The sequence below is a fragment of the Typopeltis vanoorti genome, chromosome 5 (genome assembly GCF_054136105.1).
Source record: "Typopeltis vanoorti isolate ZY-2024b chromosome 5, IOZ_Tvanoo_1.0, whole genome shotgun sequence".
Taxonomy (NCBI): domain Eukaryota; kingdom Metazoa; phylum Arthropoda; class Arachnida; order Uropygi; family Thelyphonidae; genus Typopeltis; species Typopeltis vanoorti.
Window position 1 is genome coordinate 61,536,677 of NC_143553.1, and position 17,588 is coordinate 61,554,264.

The window sequence follows — 17,588 nt, forward strand, 5'->3', positions numbered from 1 at the left end:
CGCTCTTCTCCAGGACCAGTCAACATATCAAATCATAGATAGAGATCCCACCAACTCATAAAAGAATAAGGTGTGCAAGTTATTGAACAAAGTCACTTCCTAGCCAAAAGAAACAGTCAACAAACTCAAACATAGAGCATCTGGAAAAGCTAGCTATCAACACAGCCACTCTCAAACCTAGTCTCTGGCTATGCTATGTTGATGATGTTTGCTATTTGGCCACATGGCTCAGACACACATTGAATACATTTTTAGTGCATCTAAATAGCCAGCACCCTAAAATCCACTTTACGATGGAACTAGAAGCCAGTGACCATCTGCCCTTCCTGGACACTCTTATCACATGTCTTCCAGAAGATTCCTTAGCATTCTCGGTTTATAGAAAACCCACACATACAGAGAGATATTTACACAAACAATCACACCATCACCCTTATCAACAATATGGTATCTTAAAAACAAATTGCTCTAACCCATAGAGCTAGAGCAATTTGTTCCAATAACATTGCTCTCACTGCTGAACTTTCTCACCTGCGTCACACCTTTCTGACCAATGGCTATAATCCCCATAAAATAGATAAAATACCAAATGTTCCTCAAAAATCCCCCCCCCCCACTGTCTACCACAGAAGACTACAACAAAACTATGACCATCCCATACATTAAAGGCACATCTGAAAAGATATCTAGGGTGCTTAACAAACACCAACTACGCACTGTATTTAAACCTTATGTGAAATTGGCAACTCTCATCTGTTCACCTAAAGACAGATTCTCTCCTTTATCACATCCAGGAGTCTATGAAGTGCCCTGTTTATGTCATCGAGCCTACTATGGACAGACAGGAAGAACTGTGGACATCCGCCTCAATGAACACAAAAAATATATCTGGCACTTTCGCTATGGCAAGTCGCTTTGAATACCCCTGCACACAGGATCAATTGGAAAAAAGCAAAAGTACTATATAGAAGCTTTTACAAGTCAGAGAGGTTGTTCCTGGAATCAACAGAGGCCTTAAAGCATACTCCTAACCTCAACAAGTATGGCTGTATAAATCTACCAAAGATTTGGGAGACAGTCATCCTAAGATCAAATTAATCTGTTTTTTTTTTCTGTTTTTTTATTTACTTTATTTTATTTCTTTAACTTAGATGGCGCCTCAATATCACTGACCTGTATTTCAGTGATATTGAGGAAGATTTGAATGGGGATATTCAATTGTTTGCAGATCATGCAAAGTTAGGACGAACTATGAGGAGTAGAGCAGATGTTCTGGCCTTACAAGAACACTTTAATAGACTTGTGAGTGAGGTTATCAGTTCAATGTTGCAAAATGTAAGATTTTATAATTTGGGAAACAAAGATGGGATGTAGAATATATGCTTGGTGAGGATATATTGTTGGAAGTAGAGGAAATGAGATCTTGGGGTGATGATGAACAAGGATCTAAAATTTAGAGGACACATTGCCAAAATTGTGAGGACAACATATCAAATTTTGGGAATGATTCAGAGGACATTGATTTGTAGAAGAAGATTGTTGTATTGTATTTGGCCTTGATTAGGCTACATATGGACTACTGTGCACAGATTTGGTCATGTGGTTTTCGAAAGGGTGAAGGGATGTTGGAAAGAGTCCAGAGATGATTGACTAAGGTAGTTTCTGATCTCTGAAATGCTGAATATGAGGAAATGTTGAGAAGATGCAGTTTATGGAGTCTAGTGGATAGGAGGAAGATGTTTTTTTCTCCAGATAACAAATCAAATCTCCAATACCAGCTTGTAAAATTATAAGAAACCTGTAGAAATTCTAATATGATTATAAATTAAATTAAAACAGTGATAATGAAAATTGGAAGATACCCAGAAAATATACAAATAATTCTCATTCAGAAAACCATAGAACAAGTTAAAGGTTTTAATTACCTAGGAGCATTGATTTCAAATTTAAATGACATAGCAACAATTAAACACATGCTCTCCATTGCATGATTCATTCATTCATCAGTGGCTTTAACAGGCACTAAGGCACCCACAGCCTTTCAAGTATCCTTGGATTTCCTAACTGTAATATGAGGATAAGGCAGTTAACCCTATTCCTCTAAGTATTCTTGTCTGTAAATTGCGTGTGTTCTACTGGTTGGTTTGCCTGTTCTGAGCAATGAAAAACCCGAGTTTCCCAGAGGGAAAAACCTTCTATCTCACCTTTAGATGCAGTAGGCACTTTAAAGGATAATGATTCTATATAGATCTTTTTTGGTATTTTGGAAAAAGTCAACAAAATCAGTGGATTAACTGCTAATGCAGACAAGACAAGACAAAATTAAATTTTTTTAGAAAGTAGGATCTTGGAGACATTCCTTTTGGACTAATCCCTAAGAGCCCCTTACTTATACTTGGAATTCACTTCTCCACTTACCCAATATTACAAGTTCAAGATCTTATATACAAAAACATTTAAACCTTAGAAGACTGGAAAACTGGGCCACTTTCATGCCCAGTTTTTCAGAAATTCCTTTTTCACTTCCAAGAAGTTAAAAAAAGGAATTTCTTTTTCTCGAAAACCAGCAATATGACAAACAAATGCTTCACAATATTATATTGTGGAAATTTTATTGTTCAGTCAGACGATTTTTGTATTTAGAAAGATACATTCTCGGAGATACCAAATTTTAAGTTGGTATTGACCACCCACATTATGCAATATTCCCCAGAATTGCAAATTATGTTATTTAAGAAATATAGCTTCAAAAATCCATAAATTGTTGCAGACCAATCATGAAGACCTTCTCCACTATTAACTGGGTTTCATCTTCCCCAGTTTGGGGTAAATAATTATAAAGGTCCAAAAGCTGAAATTATTCTTGAAAACTACAACATTCTGGCATTGACATTCTTTCCATTAATACAAGTAAAATTTGGTATAAAGAAATCTTTAACCTCTTGCATCACGAACTTCCACAGTTGGGTACTGACAACAGCACCTTGTTTCATGACTTATTGAAGTTCCAAGGATAACCTAACAGGAGGGATCTTTCTTGGAGAATTGCATATGGTCACCTTCCAGTTAATGCCATCAAATAGAGGTAATTTAACATCGGTGGCCCAATCTGTGATGACATCTGTTACTGATTGGAAACAGTATAACATGCATTCTACAGCTGTCCTCTTGCCCTGCATATTTGGAACAGGTTGTGTAATATGTTGGACATTCCATTACTTTCAGCAGAACAGTTTTTTGTTTTTTTTTGCGTGCCCCCCCCACCTACGATTAGTGGGAAGAGAATATCTAATTTTATAATTAATGAATTAAAATATCATCTATAGAAAGTTAGGAAGACATGGATTTGAAAACCAGCAATATGACATACAAATGCTTCACAATATTATATTGTGGAAATTTTATTGTTCAGTCAGACGATTTTTGTATTTAGAAAGATACATTCTCGGAGATACAAAATTTTAAGTTGGTATAGACCACCCACATTATGCAATATTCACCAGGAGGAGATAAAATCCTGTCTTTTTTTTTTGTTTTTTTGTTTTTAACTATGACAGGTTTTTTAAATGGTTCCGCCCTCTTAGCTCAGTGTGGTCTTATGGTCATTTGCAGGAATGACTGGAGAGAAATCATAGGCAGAGAAAGCCAACTCAAGGCAGTTAACTGAGACAAGGCTAACCACCTAGGTATCAGTCATCTCTGCTCTTTAGTTTCAGCTAGTCTTTTTGTTGTTCAGTTGCGTGATACTGGTGAACAAGAAAAAAACCATAGCCTTTGGCTATATGATGATGTAAAAGTGCTGGTGCTGAGGTCTTTTTCTCTCTCTCTCTCATACTATCTGTTTGTGTTTTCTTTCTCTTAATATTATCAAGTTTTCTTACACTTCTATACTAACTACTCTAGGCCTATGATGAACATCCTTTACTTTTTCATTTCAATAAAGGTCAAAACTAGTCTGGTTATTCTTTCCCATAATGCATAGCATTATACACACCTGAAAGGATGCGTGCTTTGCATTATGGGATACTAAAGTGATTAACGTGAAGACTCTAGCCATTATATACAAGTAGCCTAGTCCTAAAGAAACTTCATGCACAATAGTTGTTTCTTTACAATTGGATAAAGGATTACGCAAGAATATAATTTCTTGATATCTTTATTACTATTATTACGGGCGACTCCAGGGAGTCCTTAGACTCATCGAGAGAGGCCCTAAACATCATGTCCACACAACTATTCGACATTCTCATAGTATCTATCATACCTTGCCTTGAACTCATTCACTGTCATAGCACCCACAACAGACTCTGGCAGCTTATTCCACTCATTTACCACTCTAAAAGTAAAGAACCCACCTCTAACACCCTTGCTAACCACACTCTTGCCCAGCTTCCATAGGTGTCCCCTAGTTCTCCCACCACCAGTCCTGATCTCAAAAATATCCTCTGAATTATCCTATAGAATCCTTTTAGCAATTTGAATGTCTCGATCATATCTCCCCTTTTCCGCCTATCAACCAATTTCTGCAACCCACAAACCTTCAACCTGTTCTCATAAGGTTCATTCCATAGACCTGCTATCATCTTGGTCACTCACCTCTGGATCCTCTCCACCTCCTCCCCATCAAGAAGAAACCTAGGTGACCAAATCTGAGCACAGTGTTCGAGATGAGGTCTTATCAAGGCTCGGTACAGAGGAACAATAACTTGCTTGTCTCTGCTCGTCAAAGTATTTTTCAGCAACCAAGTGATTTGATGAGCTGATTTAGCCACTTTTGCAATGTGTCCCCTAAACTTCATCTCCCTATCCACCAACACTCCCAAGTCCCTGGCCTCATCAATCTCCTGGAGTACAGTTCCACCAATGTGGTATACTGCTGCTAATCTTTTCATCCCAAAATGCATAACCTTACATTTTGTCACATTAAATTGACATCCATTCTCCTTAGCCCAGAACTCCAATCTATCCAAATCATCCTGCAAGATTTTGACATCTTCTGCATTCACTATTGCCCTACCCAACTTTGCATCATCAGCAAACAAATGAACCGTTCCTCTTAGATCCTTCCCTATATTGTTAATGAACAAATTAAACAGCAGTGGTCCAAGAACAGAACCTTGCAGCACATCACTAGTCACAGGCCATCTTTTGGACTCTACTCCTGAATAAACTGCTCTCTGATATCTTCCATCAACCACCCTCCTATCCATCTCACCAACCCTATATTCATTCCTATATGTTGCAGTTTATGGATTAGAATTCCATGTGGTATCCTGTCAAAGGCCTTAGCCAGGTCCAGCAGTATCGCTGTAAACCCATTACCCTTATCCAGTTCAGCTGTCACTGTATTATAAAACTTGAGCAAGTTACTGAGACATGATCTACCCTTCACAAAGCCATGCTGTCCCCCATACAGTATCTCATTTTCATCAATCCATTCTTGTATTTTTCCCTTGGAGAACTACTTTCTCCAAGAGCTTGATGACTCCTGATATGCTGAATCGGTCGGTAATTTGCAACAGTAGTCTTGGATCCTTCTTTATGCAGTGGAATTATTTTCCCCTCTTCCCATACCTTCGGGACTAAACCTGACCCGAGAATCAGATTAAACAACATGGTCAAGGGCACTGATAACTCTTTAGCCACTTCACGTAAGACCCGTGCCGGTATACCATCCAATCAAATTTAATTTTATAACCAAGTGAAAAAACTTCCCAGCTCTGTTTCATTGGAAACTGTTTAATTAATTATCTTCCCTAATTGATCTAATAATATTTTTTTATTTTTTGTTTATAAACTGTAACTGATATTGAGTACTAAAAAACTATTAACTTTTTCAAAATGATCTACTCTAATATAAACATTTTAAAAAATAATATAATAGTATGCTTAAAAATTTTAGCTTATGAAGAAGATAATCTTTAGAGCAAGAAATGATTTTGCAACATATAGAAATGTTTTGGGAAAATTTATAGAAAAGAGCACAGCTAATAATAATAAAAATGGTAAGTGCCTGCTAGATTTCTGTGCAGGGCATGGACAATTTTTATCACTAAAATCATGTTCCAACATAAAGATATGCACATATTTACTTGGAGAGAAGGTACAAGAAAAAAGAAAAGTTTCATTATTATTATGTTATGGTTGATAGTGATTTCTTTAAGCTGGTTTCGGACATGAGTGTACAGGGAATTTGAAATTTAGAAGTGATCATCATTTATTGTTGAGCAGGATAAAATTAAATTTCGTAATGAAAAGAAGAGTGTGTGTAAGAAAGTTTTAAGACAAATCAAAGTTTAGCAGCTTTCAGAGGTGAACTGTTGACTTAAATGCGCAAAGCATTATTCAAGAAAAACTAAAAGAGATTGAAAACAAGAACCAAACCTTGGAGATTCAATAGTAAAAAAAAACTTTAGAAAACATTAAGTCAGATGCTCATCTGGTGAGGTTGTCTGCAAGGATAGAAAAATCAGAAATCCATGGTGGACTCAAGAAGTTAAGTCAAGCAAAAGAAGAAAGTGTATTGAAGTTCCTTGCAAGTAAGTCAGCTCAGGATCTGAAAGAATACAGTGGAAAATGTATGGAAGTGCAGCACTGTTTAGTACTAACTAAACAGAAATCGTGGAAAGACTTTGTTAAAAACATACAAAATAAATATCGGGAATGCATCAAAAGATTTTATAGGTATTGAAAAAAGCTTAGAAATGGAGGATAGAATGCTATACAAGTAATCAGAGATGATCATCATGAAATGAAACTGAAGGTAAAGATATTCTAGATATATGGAGTAATTAATTTGAAAGATTGCTAAATGAAACAAGCAGTGACAACATGATGGTACAAAATGCAAAACAGGATTGCAAACAACAGTACATATCAACACTTGAAATAGGAAAAAAATCAAAAACCTCAAATGTACCAAGTCAGCTGGAATACATGATTTTGACTAGAATTGCTCATTTCACAATATGTATCCCCCCCCCCAAGGGGTGCTCAGATTACTATGACAGCACCACATGATTTAGTATCAGCAATTTTCCTCCAAATGAATCAGTTACTTGTTAGAACTCCAATATTATCATATCTAGCATTTCGTGTTTCTAAGGCACTTCAAACTGAATCAATCCACCTAGATCTTGGTGTTCCTCTGTGTCTCTCTCCTGCCATCTTGGCATCAAACACTTGTTTTGCTAGTCTTTCCACACTCATTCTATTTAAGTGGTCATACCAACTTAGATTAGCTCTGCTAACACATTCTTGAATGATAATAATGTTAAGTTCCTTTCTAATATATTCTTTCATAGCACCTCTGTAGATCAGTTGGTATAGACGAAGCTGTTTGGTCAGAAAGACTGGGTTTAATTCCCATCCATGACTTGAGAAACCCTTATCTGGTCTCTTTTGACTCGAGGTGAGTTAGATTCAAGAATGTGCTGACACATTCTTGAATGATAATAATGTTAAGTTCCTTTCTAATATATTCTTTCATAGCGCCTCTGTAGATCAGTTGGTATAGACGAAGCTGTTTGGTCAGAAAGACTGGGTTTGATTCCCATCCATGACTTGAGAAACCCTTATCTGGTCTCTTTTGACTCAAGGTGAGTTAGCTAGTCTGATATGGAGGTAGAGGGTTTTTTCACCTGGAAAAATGGGTTTTTTGTCCCCTAGAACAGGCAAACCAGCCTGTGAACACACACGGATCTACAGACATAAAATACATACTTAATCCTTCACTAGGAGGGCTCAACCAGTCCTAAGGGATGGTTGAGAAATGGGGGGACCCACATGAAGAAATAAATAAATACAAAATTTTAATATGATTCTGTCATTGATGCCAATGGTTCACTCCCCTAATCTTTCTCAGAACCCTCATATCTGTGGTCTCTAGTCTTTGATCAAGTGCTTTAACCCAACTCTCAGATTCATAACTTGAAACTGGTTCAAACATTGTCTTGTATACTGTTAGTTTGGTGTTTTGACTAATTTCTCTCTTATTCCATATAAAGGTGGCTACCCACCATTTATTCCATATAAATGGTGGGTAGCCAGCTCTTCAGCTGGCTACCCACCATTCCAGCTTTGCTTATTCAGTTCTCTATTTCCAGATTTAATCTGCGATCTTTGCTAAAATCTGTGCCTGAATAGCTGAAGTGTTTTACTTGTTTTACAGGATCTCCATTCAGAATGCAGCTGAAGCTCTCTATACTCCTGCCTATTTTCATAGGTTTGGTCATTTTATTGCTAACTTTCATGCCAAATTTGTTATTTAATTTAGTCAGAGAATCCTGGAGACTTGCACTTGATGCGTTAAGGAGTGCATCATCATCATCTGTATATGTGATCCATATAGATGATGAATAAAAGGAGATAATGTGCATCCTTGTCTTTCCCCTGATTTTACATCAACCATCTTCCTGTATTTTTCCTATATATCTTCTTTTTCAGGACTGCTCCTTTAATTTCTTGTGTCCGCCATGGTGTTCTTATTTTTCTATCCTTGCAGACAACTTCACCACATACTTCCCTAGCTGAATCACTCAGTATCTTCTTCAAAGTTTACCTTAAGTCTCCAAGGTTTGGTTCTTGTTTTCGAACTGCTTCAAATTTTCTTCAATAATGTTTGAATTGTTGAGTCTACAATTTACCTGTAAAAGTTGCTCAACTATAATTATTTTTAAAGCTTTTTTACATACTGTTCTTTCCAATGTGATATCCATTTTTATCCTGTTTAGTACTAATTGATGGCCACTTCCGATTTCAAATCCTCTGTATACTCTTGTATCCCGAACCAGCATGATGATATCACTGTCGACACTGATGTAGTTAATGAGGCTTCTTCTCTTATTTCTTGTGTCTTCTCTCCAAGTGAATTTCTGCGCATCTTTATGTTGAAACATGGTGTTAGTAATGACTAGTCCATGTCCTGAGCAGAAGTCCAGTAAATACTTATTGTATGCCCAAAGTTCGTAGAGCCGACCTTGGCTTTGTGCCAAGAATAGTCAATTTATGCTGAAGGGGAGAAAGAAATAAAGGATGTATGTATAAATTGGTCACCTACACACGCGTGTTTTATATGTACATTTTCCAATTGTTATACAAGCAAAATAGTTACCACTTTAAGAACTAGAATTTTCATTAAAGAAAAGCTAATTTTCTGACATTTTCTAATAATAAACAATGATCTCACGAAATGCATTGATTACCCTAATATCGGAATTGATTCTCCTTCTTTTGATACGCACAGAAGTGTCGAAGGGTCTCGCATCTGTGGGCATATAGTATCATTATTATTAGCTTTGCCCTTCATTATTATTATTATTATGTGACACCTCCAGGGAGTCCAACGCCTCATCGAGGGAGAGTGTGGCAACAGCATCGAACAATTGATCTCCTTCCAACTACTAACCATGCTCAAACTTGCTTAACTTTTTGCATGAGCCATTAGTAGCAGAGGCTCTACCAAACGACCAATCTTTGTTGGCTGACTTTTCTCGAAATTTTCCCAAAATATTCCTGTATTCCTGGTGGGTTCATTTCTACTCTGCTGAAATATGCTCAAATATGGATGTATAAAATAGCTGCACTGCATAATTCAAAAGGCCTGGTCAGCGGGTTGAATTCTGGATGATTGGAATGGAGCTCTCACAGTACCCCATCTATAAAAAAGGAAATAAAGTGTGAATTACAGAGGAATTTCCCTACTGATTGTTCCTGGTAAGATTTATGCAAGTACTGTATACTTGAGAAACATTGCTAAAGAAAATTGTGGAAAGAAAGCTTGGAGAAGAACAAACTGGATTCAAGCCAAATAGAGGTTGTCAGGATCAAATTTTCACTTTAAGATAAATAGTTGAGAAATCATGGGAACATAACAAGGCTCTTTATTTACATTTTGTGGATCTGGAAAAGACATGACAAGGTGCCTAAAGAAAAGCTGTTTGAAACAGTAGAGCTAAATGGTGTAAATAGGACATTACATTAAGTAATACTTAGTCTATATTTGAGTTGTAAGTCAGCAGTTAGAATTGAAGGGTATACAGGAAGATGTTGAAAGTTTATTTTTCACTTGGTTAGAATATAATAAATTTAGTTTAATCCTTTATCCAAGTGTGAGCAAACAAAGTTTGCTCCTGAAAGTATCTTCAGGACTGGGGTAAGGTGGTGCAACACCAGGATGACTCCTTGCAAAGGTGGAGCAAGATACTAACACTCCTATCTCAGTATCTCCCATAATGCAAAACACATGTTTAATGTTTTGCATTATGGGAGATACTGAGATAGAAGTGTTAGTAGCTTGCTCCACCTTTGCAAGGAGTCATCCTGGTGTTGCACCACCTTACCCCAGTCCTGAAGATACTTTCAGGAGCAAACTTTGTTTGCTCACACTTGGATAAAGGATTAAACTAAATTTATTATACAGGAAGATGGTTTTTGATGTTAAATCATGTGTGAGACAAGGGCATACTTTATCTCCACTTTTATTCATCATCTATATGGATCACCTTATGAAGGAAAGTGGTATTAAACCTGATATCAAAATTGGAGATGATGATGTTATTCTTCTAAATATATCCACTACAAGTTTTCAGTATCTCCTGATTTAATTGAATAACTGTTGTGATAAATTTGGTATGAAAATCAGGAATAAAAAGACAATGCAAATAGGCCACAACTTTTAAAACATCAACTGCATTCTAAATGGAGAACCTATAAAACAAGTAAAACTTTTAAACTATTTAGGCACAAATTTTAGTGAAGATGCAAATTAACTTTGGAAATAGACATTGATATGGTAGGATGTCAGCTGAATAAATTTAGATGGAATAAGATAAATTATCAAAACACTAAACTAGTTGCATACAAGACAATGTTCAAACCAATTTTAACTTTTGGATTTGAGAGCTGAGTTAGGAATAAAACACTTGATTAAAGTCTGGAGACCACAGATGTGAGAGTGTGCTGAGAAAGATTAGGAGAGTGAGCGGCTGGCATCAGTGGCAGTATCAAATTAAAAATGAGGCTATTAAAAAAGAACTTGTTATTGCTGTCATTCAAGAATGTGTTAACAGAGACAATAGGTAATATGGTCACTTAAACATAATGGGAGAGGAAAGTTAGCAAAGAATATTCTTTGCCAGTAGAGGAAGACCAAGATGTAGGTAAATTTGTTTCAATAATAAAATACCGTGAGTTGTTGGCATATTGAAAAGAATTATAACACCGGAGGAAAACTCGTACAAACTCTATTAGCACAGAATTTTGCCTAAGTATTATAGACATTGTCAGTACATAATCACAGAATTTCAATTATACATTAGCAGACAATTCTATAAAGCTCTGCCTAAGTAGCTAATGTGAGATAACTATACAAGTGTAGTAATTTCCAAATTTATTTTTTTTTTAAATAAAAAAAAAATATATGTATGTAGACAATTCTAACTATCAGTCTAATCTTGGTTGAATGAAGTATTAATGACTGTAGATTATGTACTCAAAATAGACACCTTGTCTTTCAAGACAGGTTTCATAGCACATGCAAAGGTTCTCTGTCATCTTGGAGAACAAGGGTTGGAACATCTAATGGACATATCGTGTAATTTCATCCCTTGGTTCATCAAGGTTTGAAGGCAGGTCATGATGGAATACTCATTCCTTTGACATACACATAACAAAGGCATCAAGTGATATGAGATCAGGAGAATGTGAACGATATGGGAATTCTGTGAACCTCGAAATGAGTGTCCCAAGGAAGTGTTCTGATAAATAGGCGCTAGAGCCACGTGATATGCGACAGGTTGCTCTGTCCTGTTGGAATACTGTGCACAAAATGGAATGTTTTATTTCACAACACATCCTATAAGGAATAGGCAAGGCTGTTTAGCTCTGTCTAACTTTTGGAGACTGAGAAAACAGTTCAATCTCCACTAGTAGCCAGTCAGAGATAGCTGGCCCAGGACTTATCACTAATTATGCATGGCATCTGGCGAAGAAAGGCAGCTGACAAGTGCCATCATTCAGTGGCCCTAACACTATGTTTACTGCCTGAAATAGTGTGGGTTCTGCAGTTAATTTTCTTGAGGTTATGGGATGAAAAATCCGACTTCCTGGGAGAAAAAAAACTCACTTGCCCATGTCAGAGATCAACTAACTCAGGAACCAGTCAAAAACGAGCTTGGAAAGAGTTCAGAGTTTTTCCTAAGGCAATGCTTGCTAGAAGCAAACTTAGGATGCTCTTTCTTCAGGCAGCCTAGCTTCGAGGATGCACATGCCACTTCCACTGAGCTACACCTTCTGTTTCTTTTAGCAAGATAATGCAAACTGTTGCTATGATAGTAAATGCCTCATATAGGTTCATGAAAAAAAAACTTATTAGCATATATTCAGGGGGTATAGAGGATAGTCAGTTATTTGCTGATGATGCAAAACTGAGGAGGGCACTCGTTGATAAAGGTGATGCATATGTATATCCTGCACGATGATTTTAATAAACTGGCATTGTGGGCTGATGAGAGGGATGATGATGATGATTGTCAATTTAATGTTTCAAAATGTAAGGTTATGCACATCGGGTTGAAAAGGTTACATGCCATATATCACATTGATGGTACTGATTGCTGGAAATTCATGAGGCCAGGGACTCGGGGTAATGGTGGACAGAGAACTGAAGATGAGAGAGCTTGGTAAAGTAGCTCAAAGGTTTACTTGGATGTTGAAAAACATGTAAACTAGTAACAAGTAAAGATAGGGACGTTATTATCCCTCTTTATAAGGCTATGATTTGGCCCTATCCTGGCTACTGTGCACAGATTTGATGACGAGTTTCTTGAAGATCAGGAGATAGTAGAGAAGATTAAGAGACGAGTGACCAAGCTGTTAACAGGTATATGGAATGCTTCCTATGAGAATAAGCTGAAGGTGTGTGAGTTATAAAGTTTAGTTGATAGGAAGAAAAGAGAAGACATGATAGAAACTTATAAGATATTAAAGGTGTTTTTATATAATACAAAGGAAGTTTTTCAGTATAGAGCAAATAGATAACTAGGAGACATCAGTGGAAGTTGTGTAAGGGTATGGTTAGTAAGGATATGGTTAGCATGTAGACTAGGTTTTTTGCATGGAGAGTGGCAAGTACGTGGAATGAATTGCAAGAATTAGTTGTGAATGCCCTGACAGTGAACAAGTTTAAGGAGAGGTATGATAGGTTTTGTGTGCATAAAAGTTAGTTTCGGTCTTCCACAATGAGTATCCATACTCCATGGAGATACTGTATAATAATATATTGGTTACTTTTTCTACTACTTGTATTGCATAATGTTTATAGAGTTCATGTAGTTACATTCAAATGTTATATGAGTGAAATTTATTTGCAAGTTCAGTCATCATCATCATCATCATGCGTATCAAGGATTTAGACCTAGCATAGCCTGTTCCGGCCTTAGAAGTCATCGTTGCATTGTTTAAGAGGACGTCCTGGTTTTCTTTTTCCTAATGGCTTGTAAGGCTTGTTTTGGTAATCTTTCTGTTTTCATTCTTTGAACATGTTCCATCCATTTATGTTTATATTTTTTAATTTTTTCTATTACTGGTTCTTGGTTTAATTCTTTCATTATTTCTTCGTTTCTTTTGTGATCAAATAGGGTATACTTTGCAGTTTTTCTCATAAACTTCATTTCTGCTGTTATTAATCTTCGTTTGTCTTTTTGTTTTATTGTCCAGATTTCGCTTCCATACATTAAAACTGGTAGGGCTAACGTATTGTATACTTTTAGTCTGGTTTGTTTTTGAACTAGGTTTGGTTTAAATATAGAGTTAATTACACCTGTTATTTTTAAATATTTTGCAATTTTTACATTTATATCTTTTTCATTTTCATATGTGATCATACATCCTAGGTAGTTAAATGGATTCACCTGTTCTAAGATCTTGTTATCTATTACTATTTTTGTTGTTGCCGGATCTTGTCCTTTAAAGGCCATAGTTTTTGATTTTTCTGTTGATATTATCATACCATAATCTTTGGATATCTCATTTAGATCTAAAATAGCTTTCTGTAAGTTATCTTCAGAATTTGTAATTATTATTTGGTCGTCGGCAAAAAGAAGAGTGTTTAAGTTGACTGTAGGAGAAAGTTTAATTCCTTGATGTATATTTTTATTCCATTTTATTATTATTTAATTTAGTAAATATAAAAAGAGTTGCTGAGAGGGGACATCCCTGTCAGACCCCTTGGTTTATCTCTCTTGTATATGATAGCTCGTGATTTAATCTTACTTGTATTTGACGATATTTCACAAGAGTTTTGAGAGAATGTGCTAAGGAACTGACAGTGCCTTTGACCTGGCTTTTCAATGAAAGTCTGGCTGCGGGAAAGGTGCCCATGGAATGGAAGGAAGGTAAGAAAGTGACATTGCATAAGGGTGGTAGCAGACTGGAAGCGTCTAATTATAGACCAGTTTGTGTGTCATCAGTAGTTAGTAAGATCTTGGAGAAAGTAGGGAAGGACCGTATACAGCATTGGGCAGATAAGGGTAATGTTATCTGTGATAGTCAACATGGATTTGTGAAGGGACACTCTTGTTTTAGCAATATGCTAGCCTTTTATGATAAAGTTACAACTTAGCGAAGGCATTTGACAGAGTGCCACGTGATAAATTGATATTTAAGTTGCAGCACATGGGTCTGGATGTCAGATTGGTCAACTGGATTCAGGATTGGCTGTCCGATAGGTATCAGAGAGTTGTGTATGGTGGGGCAGTTTCAAGGAAGCAGAGGGTTGCAAGTGGGGTCCCACAGGGCTCAGTACTGAGACCTATATTGTTTAACCTTTATATCAGTTACATTGTCAGTGGATTGCAAGGCGATATTCAGTTGTTTGCAGATGATGCGAAGCTGGGAAGGATTATTAGTAATAGTGCAGATGCGGCAGCCCTGCAAGAGAATTTGAATAAGCTAGATAGATGGGCAAATGAATGGGGGTTTCGGTTTAATGCAGCAAAATGTAAGGTCTTGAGGTTTGGGAAACATCGATGGGACACTGTATAACTCCTCCCATAGAGTCTGGGGTTGATGATTGATAGAAACCTGAAATTTAGAGGCCATATTGCAAAGGTGGTGAAGGTAACACAGAGGATTGCTGCAATAATGAGAAGGACACTGACTTGCAGAGATAAAACAGTTATCATTCTGTTGTATATGACCCTGATCAGACCACACTTGGACTATTGTTCTCAGATTTGGTCCCCAGGATTTGAACGGGATAAATTAACAGTGGAAAGGTAACAAAGGTGGATAACAAAGATGGTTTGAAGACTGTACAATGATAGTTATGAGGATCGGCTGAGGGAATGTGAACTGCAGAGTTTGGTGGATACAAGAAGGAGAGGTGATATGATTGAGACTTTTAAACTGTTGAGAGGTGGTTACAGGGTTGACTCTGGGGAGTTCTTTCACTTGGTTGAACAGCGGGAAGGAATGATGACAAGAGGCCATCCCTGGATGGCCTCTTGTCATCACTCAAGAGGGTGAGGAGTGGTTTCTTTGCATGGAAGGTGGTTGAACCATGGAATGCATTGCCTGATGGAGTGGTGAGAGCGAGAATGGTCAATGAGTTCAAGGAGTGGTATGATAGACTTTGTGTTTCTTAGGGGGGGACCTCCCCTCGATGAGTCTTGATAGACTTTGTGTTTCTTCCTCCAACTCATCGTTGGAGGTCCTTCCTCCAACGATGAGTCTTTTGACTCCATGGAGATCTGAATAATAATAATAATAATTGACAATAATTAACATAATTCAAAATTTTTTTCCTATGGTATTTTTTATTTAATTCTGGGCAACTTCTAATTATATTGCACTATGTGAAGTCTCCCATGATGTTTATTAATTAGCATGTGTACAAGACTTTTTAAATTACATTGTGCTTTTCAGGTCACCAAAATTTGAATTTCCTCTTTACATGTGCCCATATAATATTAAAGAATCAATGCATTTGAAAGTTCTATATGTTGTGTTCCATTTAAATTACTTTTTTTTTTTACTTCTTAATTTCAGATGATAGAGACTGACTGTTTTAAAGAATTAAATGTTTTTGGCCCCAACAATACTCCCAGTCCTGATTTAATTTTAGATCAGCCACCACCTGTAGAAACAACTGGATGTTTTCCGTTTAGGAAGAAAGTGAAAAACAGGTAAGTAACATTGTCTTGTTTCCATTCAAGGAATATTCCATCCTCTCCTCTCTCTGATAAACTTTTTTTTAAAGTATGTATGAAAATATTTTTGAATTAACTCCTATATATAAATGTAGAAAGTATTTTACCTTGGGTATCAGCTAGACTCGCAATACGTGCAGGTGCAAACTTGACTTGTTTGTCTGTTTGCTTACTTGGGAAATGGAGAAAAACCAGGTTTAAAATAGCTTGGTATCTTTAACATTTATTATACCCAAGGTAAAATACTTTCTACATTTATATCTCATCCGGAGATTTTTATTTAATAAGGTTAAAACACCTTATGGTAACTTGTTCTGGTAAAATACTTATAAGCTCTGTATTACTAAAACCTTGGTATTTCTATCCTGGCTCCCACTGATGAGACCTCAATAAAGGTCGAAACCGGTCTGGGTAGTGGCCCCTTGCCTTTAATACATAGCATCATACATCTCCTCAAGGAGATGGGCTGTGCATTAAGGGTAAATATTAAGAATAGTGATCAGAGCTTATTCTACCTTTACCATGAGTTGCCTTGACTTACACTACTTTGAGGTTCAGCTAGACTTGCAATATGTGCAGGTGCAAACTTGACTTGCTTGTCTGTTTGCTTATTTGGGAAATGGAGTAAAACCAGGTTTAAAATAGCTTGGTATCTTTAACATATAATATATGTATATATATATCATCATCATCAAATTCCTGCCATGTACCCTCAAGGGGTGTACAGGATATGATAGTACTACATGAAAAATTTACATCATTATTAATTTCCTATCTACAATTTTCCTCCAAATCAGTCTGTTACTTGTCAAGACTCCAACATTATCAGATCTTATATTTCTATCATCTAAGGCACTTTGTACAGTATCAAACCACCTATATCTTGGTCTTCCTCTGGGTCGTTTCCCTGCCAACCTGCCAGAGAACACTTGTTTTGCTAATCTTTCCTCATCCATTCTATTTAAATGACGATACCACCTGAGATTAGCTCTGCTGATGCATTCCTGGATGCTGACAATGTCAAGTTCTTTCCTAATATCCTCGTTTTTAATATGATATTGCCATTGATGTCATATGTTCATGCCTCTAATCTTTCTCAGGACTCTCATATCTGCGGTCTCTAGTGTTTGGTCAAGTGTTTTACTTCTGACCCAGCTCTCAGATCCATAAGTTAAAACTGGTTTGAATACTGTCTTGTGTACAGCTAATTTAGTGTTCCGACTAATTTCTCTCTTATTCCATATGAATTTATCAGTTGACTTCCTACCATACTAGCTTTGTTGATTATGTTATCTATTTCCATATTTAATTTACCATCTTCACTAAAAATCGTGCCTAAGTAGCTGAAATGTTTTACTTGTTCCACAGGTTCTCCGTTCA

At 36.6% G+C, this 17,588-nt stretch overlaps 1 protein-coding gene across 4 annotated transcripts in view; it reads left to right on the top strand.

Moving 5' to 3' along the window:
- LOC150106466 (G protein-coupled receptor kinase 2-like) overlaps positions 1-17,588 on the top strand; it is a 550,841-nt gene that overhangs the window by 507,981 nt on the left and 25,272 nt on the right. For all 4 annotated transcript variants that reach the window (XM_090392458.1, XM_090392461.1, XM_090392459.1 and 1 more), the window contains one exon: positions 16,048-16,184. In XM_090392458.1, coding sequence (XP_090248584.1) covers positions 16,048-16,184 — 137 coding nt within the window. The remainder of the gene's footprint in view (positions 1-16,047; positions 16,185-17,588) is intronic.